The sequence below is a fragment of the Marmota marmota genome, unplaced genomic scaffold, assembly GCF_001458135.2.
Source record: "Marmota marmota marmota unplaced genomic scaffold, marMar, whole genome shotgun sequence".
NCBI classification, from domain to species: Eukaryota; Metazoa; Chordata; class Mammalia; order Rodentia; family Sciuridae; genus Marmota; species Marmota marmota.
In genome coordinates this window covers 3,449,096-3,464,910 of record NW_026000241.1, presented here as the reverse complement: position 1 = coordinate 3,464,910, position 15,815 = coordinate 3,449,096, and the positions used below count along the sequence as shown (strand labels likewise).

The 15,815-nt window shown below is 42.8% G+C and overlaps 2 protein-coding genes across 7 annotated transcripts in view; both read left to right on the top strand.

Moving 5' to 3' along the window:
• The window catches only part of LOC107145002 (adhesion G protein-coupled receptor E2-like), a 452,375-nt gene that overhangs the window by 252,254 nt on the left and 184,306 nt on the right, over window positions 1-15,815 (top strand). The window lies entirely within an intron of this gene.
• Window positions 12,132-13,088, top strand: LOC107144989 (olfactory receptor 19-like). Its single transcript, XM_015488844.1, has one exon. The coding sequence runs from the start codon at window positions 12,132-12,134 to the stop codon at window positions 13,086-13,088; it is 957 nt and encodes a 318-aa protein (XP_015344330.1).

The window sequence follows — 15,815 nt, the reverse complement described above, 5'->3', positions numbered from 1 at the left end:
TACACATGACAGCAGAATCCATTTTGATATAATTACACCAACATGGAATACATCTGAATCTAGTTAGGATCCCATTCTTGGGGATGGATGTTAGTGGGATTCTTTTTTTTTCTTTCTTTTCTCTTTTTCTCCTAGTCCTGGGAATGGAACCCAGGCCTCGTGCACACCAGGCAAGCACTCACCATCACTGAGCGAGGTCCCCAGCCCTTAAGAATAAATTATTTTCAAATAACAGCACAACACATAGTTTTTCTTCTCTTTTTCTAAAAAAATGCCCATGAGTCTTATGACATCAGTGAAACACTCCACTTGGAAACGAGAGCCGTTCACACCCTCCATTGTACAGCATATGAACGCTGAGACCTCAGCTTCTCACTGTGCTCACGTCATTCTTTTCTGTTCCTTCATTCTTCCTTCTTTTCCTTTTTCTTCCTTCCTCTCTTCCTTTTCCCCTGCAGCCCAAGGACTTGTGCAGGCTAAACATCCGCTCCACTGGGAGCTGCGTCCTGGCTCCCATCCCTGTTTCCCACATCACGACCTTCACTGTTCTTCCTGGGACGTCAACACACCAGGCTGCTCTCTAACTGGTCACTGGGTGGTGATCCCTCTTTAGGATCTTGTTCTCTATTCAGCTCCACACACTGTCTGCCATCTGGAAAAATATTATCTGATATGCTTCCAAGTAGTCTATGTGGAGAGACAAACTGGACAAACAGATTGATTCAGTATGGCCCGAGTGTCAGGGAATACCTTAAATATGTTAAAGCATAATTTTAAATGAAGTAAATTTTATTGCCATGGAAAATATTTCTTGGCATGTTCTGGCTCCACTCATTGAAGGGTGGGAGGTTTTCTTCCATGTGTGGGAGGGTTTATGCATTGGGTTTCTGGAGGGGTTGATGGACTTCACTCTGTTTCATTGAATTATCTTCCTGTTGCTACTTAGAATCCTCTAACACTGTCTACAAATACCACTCTTCCTGTTGCACCAAGGGGCTTCCCATTTTCTAAGTTTTATCATAACCACTCTGGGGGCCATGAATGAATAATGTCATCCCATATCATCCCCTTTACCCACAGGAATCAATTTGACCTTAATGATCTTTTGCACAGGAGAGCCTGAACTCCAGCCCAGTCATGTGATTAAGAGTCAACCATATTCCCATTCAAAGGCACATGTCCTCCACATCTCTTAATCAGCTGGAACCTCATTGGAGGCACTTTTTAATACAGGGTGTGAAACCAACTTACATAACAGATTAATTATGAATGATGTCATCAAGTGTCAGAACAAAAGTTACAATTGAAAGTAGCAAGTCCTTTTTCCCTTGGATCATTTATTAGGTAGCTATTGCAATGGTAAAGTCATCCTAAAGCCAAATGGCTTAAAATAACACCATGCTTGGGCTGGAGTTGTGGCTCAGTGGTAGACTGCTCATCTGGCATGTGTGAGGCCCTGGGTTCGATCCTCATCACCACATAAAAATTAGTAAATAAAAAAGGCATTTTGTCCAACTACACCTAAAAAATAATTTTAAAAAAATAGCACCATGCTCATCAAGTGGAAGAATAGGGTAGAGGGTGGAGAGTGAAGGGTGGAGGGTAGAGGGTGGAAGATGGAGGGTGGAGGGTAAAGGGTGGAGGGAGGGTAGAGGGAGGGTGGAGGGTGAAAGGTTCAGACTCTCACGATACCTCTGCAAGGCGTGTCTACCCAGATTCTTTAAATTAATGTATTTCACGTATATCAGTCAGGGTTCTCCAGAGAAACCAAACCAGCATACTGACAGAGGGTAGATGGATGGACATATGGCCAAGATAGAGATATGACTATAGAGACAGGATTGACTCACACAATTCCAGAGCATGGGTATTTCTAAATGTCCTCTGCAAGCTGGAGACCAGAGGAGCAAATCAGGTTAATCAGTACAAAAGGCTGGAACTCTCAGAACCAGACAGAACAATAGTTTATCCCCCATCCTTAAGGCTCAAAGCCCAAGAGCTTCAGAAGATTCTGGTGCAAGTCCCAAATGCCAAATACTGAAGAAATGAAAGTCTGATGTTTGACAGAAGCAGCAGGAGAGAACCAGCCCTGTTCCCAGAGGAAGAATAGAGAGAGTCTCCCCCTTTTTCCACTTTCCTGTCCCATCCTGGCCTCAGACATTTACATAGTGTGGCTCACATTCAGGGAAGATCTTTCCCACTCAGTTTGCAGACGCCACAACACTCCGTTCTGGAAAGAGCCTTCCAGACACAATTGGAAGGGATTTACCAACCCTCAACATCCCTCAAACTAGTCAAGGTGGCACCCAAATTTAATCATCCACTCATCAGAGTCTAGAGGCTCTCTGGGGACATTCAGTTGGATTAGATGAGACTCTGTCCAGGCCCAAAGCAGTTAGGTGGAGTGACACACTATTCCTAGAGAAACCAGGAGCAATAAGCAATTGTGAGGCATAAAACAAATGTTCTCAGGGCAAAAAGAGAAAAGATAAGACATTTCTGATGACATCAAAATTTGTGAGTCATATGGTCTGGATTTGCAAGAAGGAGGAGGAGGAGGAGGCGAGAAATCATTTGACACAACTAGAGACATCGGCTTTGCAGATCTTCCCAAAAGTGAAACATAGTGAAGCAACTTAGAAGAGATTGAAAACCCTTACTGGGCCTATTTGGTGCCATTACGAGTGGGTCAGAGACAGTTCCCATGAGTCCAACACAACAAAGGGTGGTGGACTCAGGCTCTGAGCTGCCTGCCTGGGTCCCCTCCACCAGCACTCCCTGTCTCCTTGAAGCAGCTCAATGAAAGACTCACTTCCTGTGCCAGGAAACCCTTGTGATGTCACAGTGACCTGAGCCAATGAGGACCAAGGTGATGGTCACAATGGCAGCTATCTGTGGAGCATCTGCTCTGGGAAGGTCATTTCCTGTAAGCTGCAACCTACGGCTTAGTTCACATAGAAACTCCATGAAGAAGGAGGTATCTACCCAGTTTGTATATAAGGAGCCAAGGTCTGTACATTTGATTTCCTGTTATGGAGGACATATAGAATATGCCAGTGTCAACTTGTCTAGGCAGAAGCTGAGCTGAGACCACATCTGACCACCTAAGATCAGAACAGAGCTGACGGAGGCCTTCATGGTGGAGAAGGCCTCGAAATGCCTGTGCTTAACTCTGATGCTGGACAACAGCCTCAGTGGTCAATAATGGAACCACCATGTGATCTGGCAATCCCACCACTGAGTAGTCATCCAAAGCAAATGAAGTTAGTACTTCAAAGAGATATTAGTACTTCCATATTCATTGTAGCATTATTTAAAAAAAGCAAGATCTGGATTCTACCTAAGTGTCTTTCAACAGATGAATGAATAAAGGAAATTTGGCACACATAAACAATGGAATATGATCCAGCCATTAAAATGGATAAAATCCTGTCACATTCAACAAAATACATGGAACTTATTTTGTTACATGAAATTAGGCAGATACAGGAAGACAATTGCCATATGACCTCACTGTGCAGAATCTATCTTTTTTTTTTTTTTGGCAGGGGAGGTACTAGATTGAACACACCGGTGTTTTACCACTGAGCCTCATCCCCAGCCCTTTTTGTTTTTGTTTGTTTTTTCTTTTTAGACATGATTTCACTAAGTTGCTTAGGTCCTCACTAAATTGCTGAGGCTGGCGTCAAACTTATAATCCTACTTCTCAACTTCTCTAGTCATTAAGATTACAGTTTTGTGTAGCGCCCCCTTGCCCGCAAGGAAGACGCAACACTCAGGAATCTTCTTTCAGCAGTTTATTCAGGCCCCTGACAGTTCTTCTCCTCAGTTCTCTTCTTCAGTTCTCCCCCTCCGGATGCCCCTCCCAGCCTTAATAAAGCATCTCAAGCCCCAATGCAAAGCAGCCACGTGGAGCTTTCTCATAGAGTGATGAAAAGTCATGTGCCAACTCTCCCAAACAAGGAGTTGTTTGTCACAGACCACAGCGGAGCCAGCGCCATCATGTAATGGCGACCATAATTTACATAAACGGCAGAAACGGCTCACCACAGTTCCCCCTTTTTGTTTTCTTAAAACAATACAGGCGAGAGTAGAGGTCCTACCCCACTGTGCAGAAGTGGCTGCAATGTATGGTTCAGTCCCAAGGAGGCGCCTTCCCCAGACCCGAGACCATATCAGCCGACGCCTTTTTTCGTGGGGCGGGGAGTGAACGCGTCTAACCCGCATGCAATAGGACATGCTCTCCTTGAGGTCCATGTCAAGGATCACTCAAGTGCAGTGCTTTGCCTCGCATCCTGTATCGTGGCGATGGTGGACGAAGGGGGATAACTGAGGTTGAACTGTGGCTGTTTATAACGACAAACAAGTTGACAGCACCTTGAAAGAAAGGCACGGATTTTAAGACGATAGAAAAGCACTAGTGTGGAAACCCATCTGCGTGCAATGGCAGTAAAACCGGCAGAGTGCAAGGGCTTTCCAACACTAAGAGAATAGCAAGGAAGGTCATGTCGATCCCAGTGCAATGTTATAATAACTTGGGGTACAACGACCATGACAAAGGTTTACTGTTTAAGATGCGCAAGCCAGACTTGAGGCGAGTTGCCATTTTCTAAAGCTGCAAGAGCTTGTATGATCATAGCCTTATCATGAGCACTGCGGGCCTTAAGGCGACAGAGAAACCACAAACAGAGGAACATAGCGAAGCAACACATTGCACCAAAGATGCCTACCCCCACCCACTCTTTGAAGAAGGAAAAAGCAGAAGATATCCAATCGGTGAATTGACCCAAAGTCACTGGATCGACACGGGTACTGTTCAAGACAGCTATCTGGGTTAGTTGAGACTGGATCATGTCTTCCGCTGCCATGGACCAATTTCCAGCCAAATATTCGCCAATGATGCGGGAGGCATTCCTGGAATCATTAAATCTGACAGAGGTTATGCATAAATGTGCACGTTGGTCAACACAACCCAAAAGCACCAAGTCAGCCAATTCTTCTACCTGAGCTTGGAGTAAATCTATTCTTTGGTTGGCAGCTAAAATCCCTGACAAAATATGTTGATTAATTGTATTTTGGGATTCAAGTATGGTGGAAGTTTGTTGAACAACTTGATTAATGGTGGCAGCAGTTTGTACTTGACTGGCCATAGCCACTCCGGCCGTAACCGCTGCAGCAGCAGACACTGTCACAGCTGTCACTATAGCTGCTGTAATTCCAAAATCCCTGCGGACTCTAAGTAGTTCAACAATGGGGAATTTATCTGGGTCCGCAGTGACTGGGATTGGGACAAAAGTTGGAATTTTCATAACCACTGCCGTGGTCCAGGAGCCATTCCAACACTCAGACAAATAGCAGGTAATATTAGAACAGTCAAGCATCCCCGACGAGGTGTCATTAGCCAAAAGGAACAAGAACGGGGATTGAACGCAGACCATTGCAGGGGGTAATGTGGCATTATATAGCAAAGAGTTGAATGAAACAGATGTAAGTCTATTACCTCGTTCATTCTCCTTAACAGTGCCAGAAACATTAGCCAGCCAGCTTTTGACTCCCAGCAATTGAGCCAATGCAGAAATATCAGCTGAAGCCCCCTTCTCATTAGAAATCAGCCATTGAAACCAGGACCAACCTACTCCTGTAGAGGAGTTGGCACTGTTATTAAAGTTATAAACATACCTCTTAAGAGAGGGGGAAGAGGAGAAACCTTTAGCAACTTGATGTTTCTCCCAAGAATGATCCTGACAAGGCGTAAATATTGGAGGGAAACCAAGATTAGGAGTACAGTAAGGAGAGGCCTTGAAATGAGTGGCATTGTAAGTACTATTAGAAGAAGGAGGCACTGGGATTAGTACCTTGGAGATAATAGCCAAGGTAGTTATGTTAGAAGCAGAGCTATTTGCGGGGGTCCCTGAACCTGATTGCTCCCCTGAAACTACTTGGCTCAGTACAGCACTGATAGTGTTCCCTGAGACCTGACTGGACCGCAATGGGTCCTCCCAGTTAGTCAAATTTTTGGTCTTAAGGTTAATGCAATTAGCGTTTCCAAGGCTGAAACAAAACACTCCTGTGAGATTAACTTGAGATTGATTAAAAATGCTCTCCATGTTTGAGCATGGAAAGCTCTCCCCGAAATACCTCCACCATACGGCGGTGGATCCGGGGGATCGCTTTTCTTGAGCTCCTGCTTATCTCTGTTCCCTTCTCCTATAGTGAAACTCTCTAGCTGACGAGACAGCCTCCCGAGCTCCTCCTCCTCATCCTCCTCTCCCTCTGACCCACTTTCACATGGGGGAGTGCGCAGCGTACTGAGATCTGGATACAAGCGCCTCCTCCCCTGTTTCACTCTCTGCATACTCCCCTCCTTCTGAGATATCTCACTCCCTGCCGTTTCTGATTTCTCCTCATGTAATTGCTCTAAAACTTCTTGTCCCTTTGTAAGTGCCTCCTGACATCTGCCATCTGTAAGGCTGCTACGGACCATTTTCCAAAGGGGTATCACCCCACCCTCTAATATGCCCTGCTCAGAAGCAAAGTCAAGATCTCTGCCTAATTTATCCCAACTAGGTACAGTAAGGCTGCCCGAAAATGCAAACCACGGTGCAGCGATATCCACCTTCTGTAAAAATCTCTGTAAAGTACTATGTTTCACTTCCAGACCTTTAGAACGTAACAGGCCATCTAGGGCCAGAAGAAGCGGACTGGAAGGCACAGCACCCATGACACAACAACAAAAGAAGCACAAGAAACACAAAAACAAAATGACACAACAAGAGACACACAGAAAACAAAAGCGAAAGTAAAAACGAAAGTACACAATGCAGCTGCTGCCCCGCTTTGATCGCGGATCCCACTTACCTGGGACTACGGTGCACCCCCCTGACTGCTGAAAGTTCTGGTTCCCGGGTCTCGGCACCACTTGTAGCGCCCCCTTGCCCGCAAGGAAGACGCAACACTCAGGAATCTTCTTTCAGCAGTTTATTCAGGCCCCTGACAGTTCTTCTCCTCAGTTCTCTTCTTCAGTTCTCCCCCTCCGGATGCCCCTCCCAGCCTTAATAAAGCATCTCAAGCCCCAATGCAAAGCAGCCACGTGGAGCTTTCTCATAGAGTGATGAAAAGTCATGTGCCAACTCTCCCAAACAAGGAGTTGTTTGTCACAGACCACAGCGGAGCCAGCGCCATCATGTAATGGCGACCATAATTTACATAAACGGCAGAAACGGCTCACCACAGTTTTGGTCCATTGGATTTTTCAGAATCTAAAATATTTGATTCCATAGAACTGAAGGTTAGAATAGTAGTTAGGAGGGTTGGGTGGATTTGGGAAGGGAAGTTTGTGAAGATGTTGGTTGAGAATACAATATTTAGATAGGAGGGATAAATGAGGAGAGATTACTACTGCACACCATGGTAAGCACAGGTAAAAATATGTTGAATCTTGAAAAATACCAAGAGTGAATATTGAGTGTTCTTACCACAAAAAATGGTAACTATGTGAAGTAATGTGTATGTTAATAAGCTATATTTATTCATTCCAACATACATAACCACATCAAAACCATATCATTTATGTCATAATGAATACAATTTTATCTTTTAAAAAAGGTGATCAATATTAACAGGGCATTGGTTACAAATGTTCAATTTCTGCCACCCTGACCACACAAACCATAATCTACGTTCAATCCAGATCCCTGAGTGATATTGGAAAAGTTCTGGTCTGGAAAAGTATTTTTCAAATGACCCACTGTTGACCTTGGAGCTAGATACTACTATGTTTTACTACTTTGCAGGATGCTGAGTGCCATCCCTGACTTCAGCCTACCAAGTGCAACTCCAACTCCCCAGTTTAACAACCCAAAATTTCTCCAGACATCACCAATGTCTCCTGGATACACGATCACCCCTGGTGGAGAGCCACTGCCCTGGAACAGGAGAACTGGAAACACCTTGGGTAATATTCATCCTTACTCAGGTCACAACATTTGGGAAGATCACTTAATTCATCTCTGTCCTATTTGTGCAAATGTAATATAGGTCCCTAATACTATAGACCCAGTATAATGGACAGATGTAAAAACGAAATTGCAAGGATTTATTTGCAAGGATTTCAAGATTCTAACTTTAGAACAGAGTACACAAAAATAACAAGTTTATTTCTTATAATTTCTAAATGTTTCACAAATGAGTTAATGACAATGCTTAATTGGTGTTCCAAACGTGAATATCATAACTGCTTTGCCAAAAGCATGATGAAGTCAAGAGTTGTAGCCATTTCTCATGGTTTTATACCAAATGAACATGGTTCTCTCCATTGAAGAGGGGATAGAAAATTTCTGAAGTTACCAGGAACTGTAAGTTACCCCTTTACAAGGCAGGGCTTTGGAGTTCCAATGAATGGGGAACCTCAGACTGTGGAGGATTTTGTAACTAAGAAATGTCAGAAATGCAAAATGGTTAGATTTCCAGAGGGCAGGAGGCTTCCCTTAGAAAGAGTTAAAAAGATGAAATTCACCATGATGTCTAACCTGGTCTCTTGGGAACATGAAATGAACAGGAAAATTTTTCTTTCTGTGTAGACAAAAGTCCACAGGGAAATCAGGAGATCAGGGAATGGAGTAACAGGAAGAATTGTACCTGATGAGCAGGACAGGGAGATATAAATAGAAGCTCGGATGATATCCCACAGAGAGTAAACCAGTGCTTTACTCCTTCCTCCTGTCTTGTCTGGGGACAGAGCTTTGTTTTTCATCACTAGCCATCCAGACCAGAATTCAGACTTCCACATGGAGACTTTCTTCCCAGAGGCCCTTTCCAGGTAAGTCTAAGACCCCAGCAGGTTCTGTAGGCAAGACTCACTGAGAATGGAAGCCAACAAATTTATGGGAGGTCACCGGAGAACCAACCCAGCCCAGCCCACCCGACAGCACAGAGTTACTGTGTTTGTTTCCTTACCTAATTGGTAATTTTTAGACTCTGTAATGCATGCATAGATCATTGTCGAAGATTCAATGATGGAAGGCTAACTGGATGAGACTGAATGAAGAAGTGGTATAAACAATCTCACATAAAATGGAAACATATCCAAAGAGTTTTGCAACTAGGGAATTAGAAAATTGAGTATTCGGTTTGGAGAGACCTGCAGGAAAATCTTTTTATTGTGAAGTGTATTTGATCCTGTTCCTTTATTCATTACAGGATCAGACTACTGGGTTGCTTACCAATATTAACCTTGCAACAATAGCTTGTGAGACAGGCATTTCACAGTCTTTTCTCTTTGGCTAGTTATTCACATAACCAAAATGAATTTTATTTGATAGGTCAAAGGGAAAACTAAACTACATTTTGCTACAATGCTTTCATTATTGATGAGGCTGAATAAAGTTTATTTTATTACTCTTTGCAATTCCAAATTGCTTATGCAATTTTATTATTTTTATCAGATCTTAGTGTTTATTTTGTGATTTAATTTTTTTCAGAATAAAATGAGTTGGAGGTTTCTTTTCCCTCCTAAGTTTACTGTTTCTATAAATTCATAAATATATGTGACAGAGGGTATAAGTCAACGTTTAGAAATTTTGTGGACAAATCTGTTTCAATCATATTGCAGACCCAAAAGTCCAATTGCTTTTTTTAATTTGGGTAGCTCCTTCCCAGAGGAACTACCCAAATTAAAAGACCACAGTCTGATGTTCCCTATTCATTGGAACTCCAAAGCCCTGCCTTGTAGAGGGGTAACTTACAGCTCCTGGTAACTTCCCCTCTTCAAGGGAGAGAACCATGTTCATTTGGTATAAAACCATGTGAAATGGTTAGTAGTAGTCAATTGCCATTTATAACTTTTTCTTTTGCAGATTTTTTAATCTATTCTTTTCAGTTATATACAACACCAGGATACACTTTGACAATATCACAAAGTGTGGAATACTACTGCCCCAATTCAGTCCCCAGTGCTGTCCCCACCCTGCCCGCACTCCACTGATTCCTCTTGGATCCATTTATGGTTACCTTTTTTAAAAAATTGGTGTCCTGTGGATACCATTTGCCATCATATGGCAGATCTGTTTTCTCTTATTACAACTTTTTACTTTTGCGGATTGGTTCTATTTTTAAAGTAGCCATCATCTTCTGCCCTCTTGTGATACAAAATCTTTTGCATTCAGCCAAGATTGCCTTTGTCTTTCTCATAAATACGTTTTGTACCTAGAAGTTTCATTACATTTATGGACATCCCCTTTTATACAAAGGAATTCTGTATAAATAATAAGCATCATGAGGTTCCTGTCAGAAATCAGTGAGTCAATGCCCGTGGTGCCTCTAACCCATGTGCATGGTAAGAACTCATAAAGGGAGTTTTGATAATACTTTAATCACGATTCATCGTCAGAGTCATGATAACAAAATTATGGCAAAACTAAAACATATGTGTTTATTTTTGGCAAGAGTTTGAAGAAAGGGGCACCTTCGTGTAGAGGTGTCATCTTTACACAGCACCAACGTCCTGAATAGCCACCCTGAAATATGCATTGAAAACCAGCAGATACAGCTGGCAATGTGGCTCAGTGAGAAGGGACTTGGCTAGTGTTCATGAGTCCCAGGGTTAGACCCCAGCACCTCCAAATAAATAAATCAATAAAATTAAAAACTACCAGATTCACATATCCCTTTACCCTGAAACTCTGTTATCTAGAGTTTTACAAAATAAATTATCTAGTGTTTTATAAAATAATAAAGTGGGTGGTAAATAAATTTAAATTATACTCTGTCATGGTATGTAATTTTTCTTATAGTATACTCATCTAGTCATATTGTGCCCTAAAGCTAACAAACAAAGAGAAATCCACCTGGACCCCTGGGATAACTCTGAAATCAAAATTATGCATCCTCGCATGTACCTGAGATTTCTAATGACAAACTCTGATGCTTGAAGCAGAACAGTGGTGTCCAGGCAGGGAAGGAGAGGAAAGCATGGGCAGGGGATTACAGATGTCAAGTGACAGTTATGTAAGATGTCTAATGTCCAGACCTCTGCTATGCAACTTAGTGCCTAGGGCTAGAAAGTGATATTATGCACTTGACAATTTGCTATGAGGACAGATCTCATTTTCAGTATTCTCACGTCAGATGAAACAGAAAAACAAAGGCATGCCATGGGAGGAGACGGATGTGTCTCTGACTTTCATTGTGGCGATGGTACCACCATGATTTGCATATGTCTTCACACATCAGGTTGCATATGTCATATATATATACAATGTAACTACAATACAATAAAGCAGGTTAAAACAAAAGTACAAGGGACAATACGTGGAAAGTGACCCTGTGCATTTTGACAGTCTTCAAATTTCAACCGTCTTAGGGAGTCCACCTTCGTCACCATCCTTAGACACAACCTCTCCTCCATCTCCCTCTTGCTTGTTCTGACTGCCAGTGGCTCCCTTGTGAAAACTAACATGTGCAGCAATTACCAGTCTCAGGGCCTTTGTGCTTCTCAACTCTTCTGCCAGACACCTGCTTCTGCAGTTAACCTTGGGGCTTCCCTGTTACTGTTTGAGGTCTGTGTTCAAATACCACCTTGTCTGGCCAGGACCCCTATAAAAACAGCACCTCATCTAGTCTCCCTTTTACTTGCCATGTTTCCTTCATTGGAATTATAACCATCTGATATATTATAGGATCATTTATTTTCCATTTTTAAGTGATATGTGAAAATTGTGTACACTTGTGGTGTGCCTTGTGAGGTCTTAATATATGTAGGTGTTTTTTAATGTTCAAATAATTCTCCAAAAACATGTAGCATTCCTTTATGGTGAAACATTTAAAATAATCTAGTTGCAATGTCAAAAATGATTTATCTACTTCTTTCGGCATTACTGGGTCATAGGGATATTCATATTTCAGCAACCGTACACATTGGCTAGACAGTACCAGGAATATGGGGGATCACTGTGTGCATTCCTGCAGGGCATGAAAAATGCTTACTAAAATGATTGAATATGTAGTATTTATAAATCCTTCAAGAGAGAGACTTGAATTCTGAGTCAGAGATGGCACATGGAATGTCCTGTGGACGACCAGGTACAAAAATTAGTCATGACATTTTTCTCTTTTTCAGTAGGTACATACAGCACATGGAATCAAAAAATGACACAAAAATTTCAGAATTTCTGCTCCAGGGAATTTCAGAGGACCTAGAACTGCAGCCCCTCATCTTTGGCCTTTTCCTGTCCATGTACCTGGTCACTGTGCTGGGGAACCTGCTCATCATCCTGGCCACCATCTCAGACTCCCACCTACACACGCCCATGTACTTCTTCCTCTCCAACCTCTCCTTTGTGGATGTCTGTTTCACCTCCATCACCATCCCAAAGATGCTGGTGAACATCCAGACACAGAGCAAGACCATAAGATATGAAGGCTGCATCGTACAGATTTATTTTTTTACATTATTTATAGTGTTGGACAACTTCCTCCTGGCCGTAATGGCCTATGACCGGTATGTGGCCATCTGTCACCCCCTGCACTACATGATTATCCTGAACCCATATCTATGTGGCTTGCTGATGCTGGCATCCTGGATCACAAGTGCCCTGAATTCCTTATTACACAGCTTGATGGTGTTGCGGTTGTCCTTTTGTTCAAACTTGGAAATCCCCCACTTTTTCTGTGAACTTAACCAGGTGTTTCAGCGTGCCTGCTCTGACACCTTTCTCAATGAGGTGGTGTTATATTTTGCTGTTGTCTTGCTGGGAAGTGTCCCCCTCACTGGCATCCTTTACTCTTACTCCAGGATAGTGTCCTCCATCCGTGCAATCTCATCAGTTCAGGGCAAGTACAAAGCCTTCTCCACCTGTGCGTCCCACCTCTCTGTGGTCTCCTTGTTTTATGGAACAAGCCTAGGTGTGTACCTCAGTTCTGCTGTGACCCAAAACTCACACTCTACTGCAACAGCCTCAGTGATGTACAGTGTAGTCACCCCCATGCTGAACCCCTTCATCTACAGTCTGAGGAACAAGGACATCAAGAGCGCTCTGAGAAGACTCCTTTGGGGGACACCTGGCAAGGGACCAGTTGGTCCACCCCAGTAGAGTCACCTGTGAGTTCAAGGCTCCAAGTTTTGGAGCAGAAAACCATTATTCTTTAACAAGACGGTATAATAAAATGCTGATCCTTTTATTGTAATCTCCATTGCTTTGGAATCAGTTTCCCTATACAATTAAAGTAACTGTTATACTAGGCTTTCTGTACTTTGTGGTCTCTCAAATTGGTTTTCCTTGGTCACTTCCTACTTTCCCAAACCTCTTCCCACCCTTCAGTTGAAGGCATTTGGAAATTCCCACTCATATCATATCATGGGACAACATGACCTTGAGGAATAATTTTCTCTCTTTTTTTTAGTTATACATGACAGAAGAATCCATTTTGATATAATTACACCAATATGGAATACATCTTATTCTAGTTAGGATCCCATTCTTGGGGATGGATGTTAATGGGATTCTTTCTTTTTCTTTTTCCTTCTTTTCTCTTTTTCTCCTAGTGCTGGGAGTGGAACCCAGGCCTCGTGCACACCAGGCAAGCACTCACCATCACTGAGCGAGGTCCCCAGCCCTTAAGAATAAATTATTTTCAAATAACAGCACAACACATAGTTTTTCTTGTCCTTTTCTTAAGAAATTCCCATGAGTCTTATGACATCAGTGAAACACTCCACTTAGAAACGAGAGCCCTTTGCACCCTCCATTGAATAGCATATGAACTCTGAGACCTCAGCTTCTCACTGTGCTCACGTCATTCTTTTCTGTTCCTTCTTTCTTCTTCTTTTCCTTTTTCTTCCTTCCTCTCTTCCTTTTCCCCTGCAGCCCAAGGCCTTGTGCAGGCTAAACATATGCTCCGCTGGGAGCTGTGTCCTAGCTCCCATCCCTGTTTCCCACATCACGATCTTCACTGTTCTTCCTGGGACTTCAACACACCAGGCTGCTCTCTATCTGATCACTGGGTGGTGTTCCCTCATTAGGATCCTGTTCTATATTCGGCTCCACACACTCTCTACCATCTGGAAAAAAAAAATTATTCAATGTGTTTCCAAGTAGTCTATGTGGAGAGACAAACTGGACAAACAGATTGACTCAGTATGGCCCGAGTGTCAGGGAATACCTTAAATATGTTAAAGCATAATCTTAAATGAGGTAAATTTTATTGCCATGGAAAATATTTCTTGGCATATTCTGGCTCCACTCATTGAAATGGGAGGTTTTCTTTCATGTTTGGGAGGGTTTATGCATTGGGTTTCTGGAGGGGTTGATGGACTTTAACTTTACATTGTTTCATTTAATTATCTTCCTGTTGCTACTTACAATCCACTAACACTGTCTACAATATGACTCTTCCTGTGGCTCCAAGGGCTTCCCATTTTCTAAGTTTTACCATATTCACTATGGGGCCCATGAATGAATGATATCATCCCATATCATCCTTTTTCCCCCCAGGAATCAATTTGACCTTGATGACCTTTTGTAAAGGAGAGCCTAAACTCCAGCCCAGTCATGTGTTTCAGATTCAACCATATTCCCACTCAAAGGCACATGTTCTTCACATCTCTTAATCAGCTGGAACCTTATTGGAGTCACTTTTAAATACAGTTGTGTGAAACCAACTTGCACAACAAATTAATTACGAATGATGTCATCAAGTGTCACAAGTGAAAATTAAAAGTAGCAAGTCCTTTTTTTCCTTGGATCATTGCATTAGGTATCTATTTCTATGTTAAAGTCATCCTAAAGCTGAATGGTTTAAATAACAGCATGTTCGGGCAGGGGTTGTGGCTCAGTGGTAGACTGCTCATCTGGCATGTGTGAGGCCCTGGTTTGATTCTCAGCACCAAAAAAATAAATAAGTCCATGTACACCTAAAATAAATAAATATTTTTTTAAAAAAATAACACCATGCTCATCATTGGAAGCACAGGGTAGAGGGTGGAGTGTGGTGTGTGGAGGGTGGAGGGAGGAGTGAGGGTGGAGGGAGGGTGGAGGGTAAAGGGTGGAGACTCTATGATACCTCTGCAAGGTGTGTCTCCCCACATTCTGTAAATGAATGTATGTCACATGTATCAGTCAGGGTTATCCAGAGAAACCAAACCAGCACACTGACAGAGGGTAGATGGATGGACAGATGACTGATGGATAGAGATATGGTTATAGAGACAGGATTGACAGAACAATTCCAGAGGATGAGTATTTCGACAATGGCTTCTGCAAGCTGGAGACCAGAGAAGCAAATCAGGTTACTCAGTCCAAAAAGCTGGAACTCTCAGAACCAGACAGAACAATAGTTCATCGCCCATCCTTAAGGCTCAAAGCCCAAGAGCTCCAGATGCTTCTTGATGCGAGTCCCACATGCCAAATACTGAAGAAAGGAAAGTCGGATATTCAACAGAAGCAGCAGGAGAGAACGAGCCCTGTTTCCAGAGGAAGAACAGAGAGAGTCTCCCACTTCTTTCATTTTCCTGTCCCATCCTGGCCTCAGACATTTACATAGCGTGGCTCACACTCAGGGCAGATCCTTACCACTCAGTTAGCAGACCCCACAACACTCCTCTCTGGAAAGAGCCTTCCAGACACACTTGGAAGGGATTTACCAACACTCAACATCCCTCAAACCAGTCAAGGTGGCACCCAAATTTAATCATCCACTCATCAGAGTCTAGAGGCCCTCTGGGGACATTCAATTGGATCAGATGAGACTCTGTCTAAGCCCAAAGCTGTTGGGAGGAATGACACACTCTTCCTAGAAAAAGCAGGAGCAATAAGCAATTG

What these genes read in the sequence shown, in the direction of transcription:
- LOC107144989 (XM_015488844.1), top strand. Translation starts at nt 12,132, where the DNA reads ATGGAATCAAAAAATGACACAAAAATTTCAGAATTTCTGCTCCAGGGA.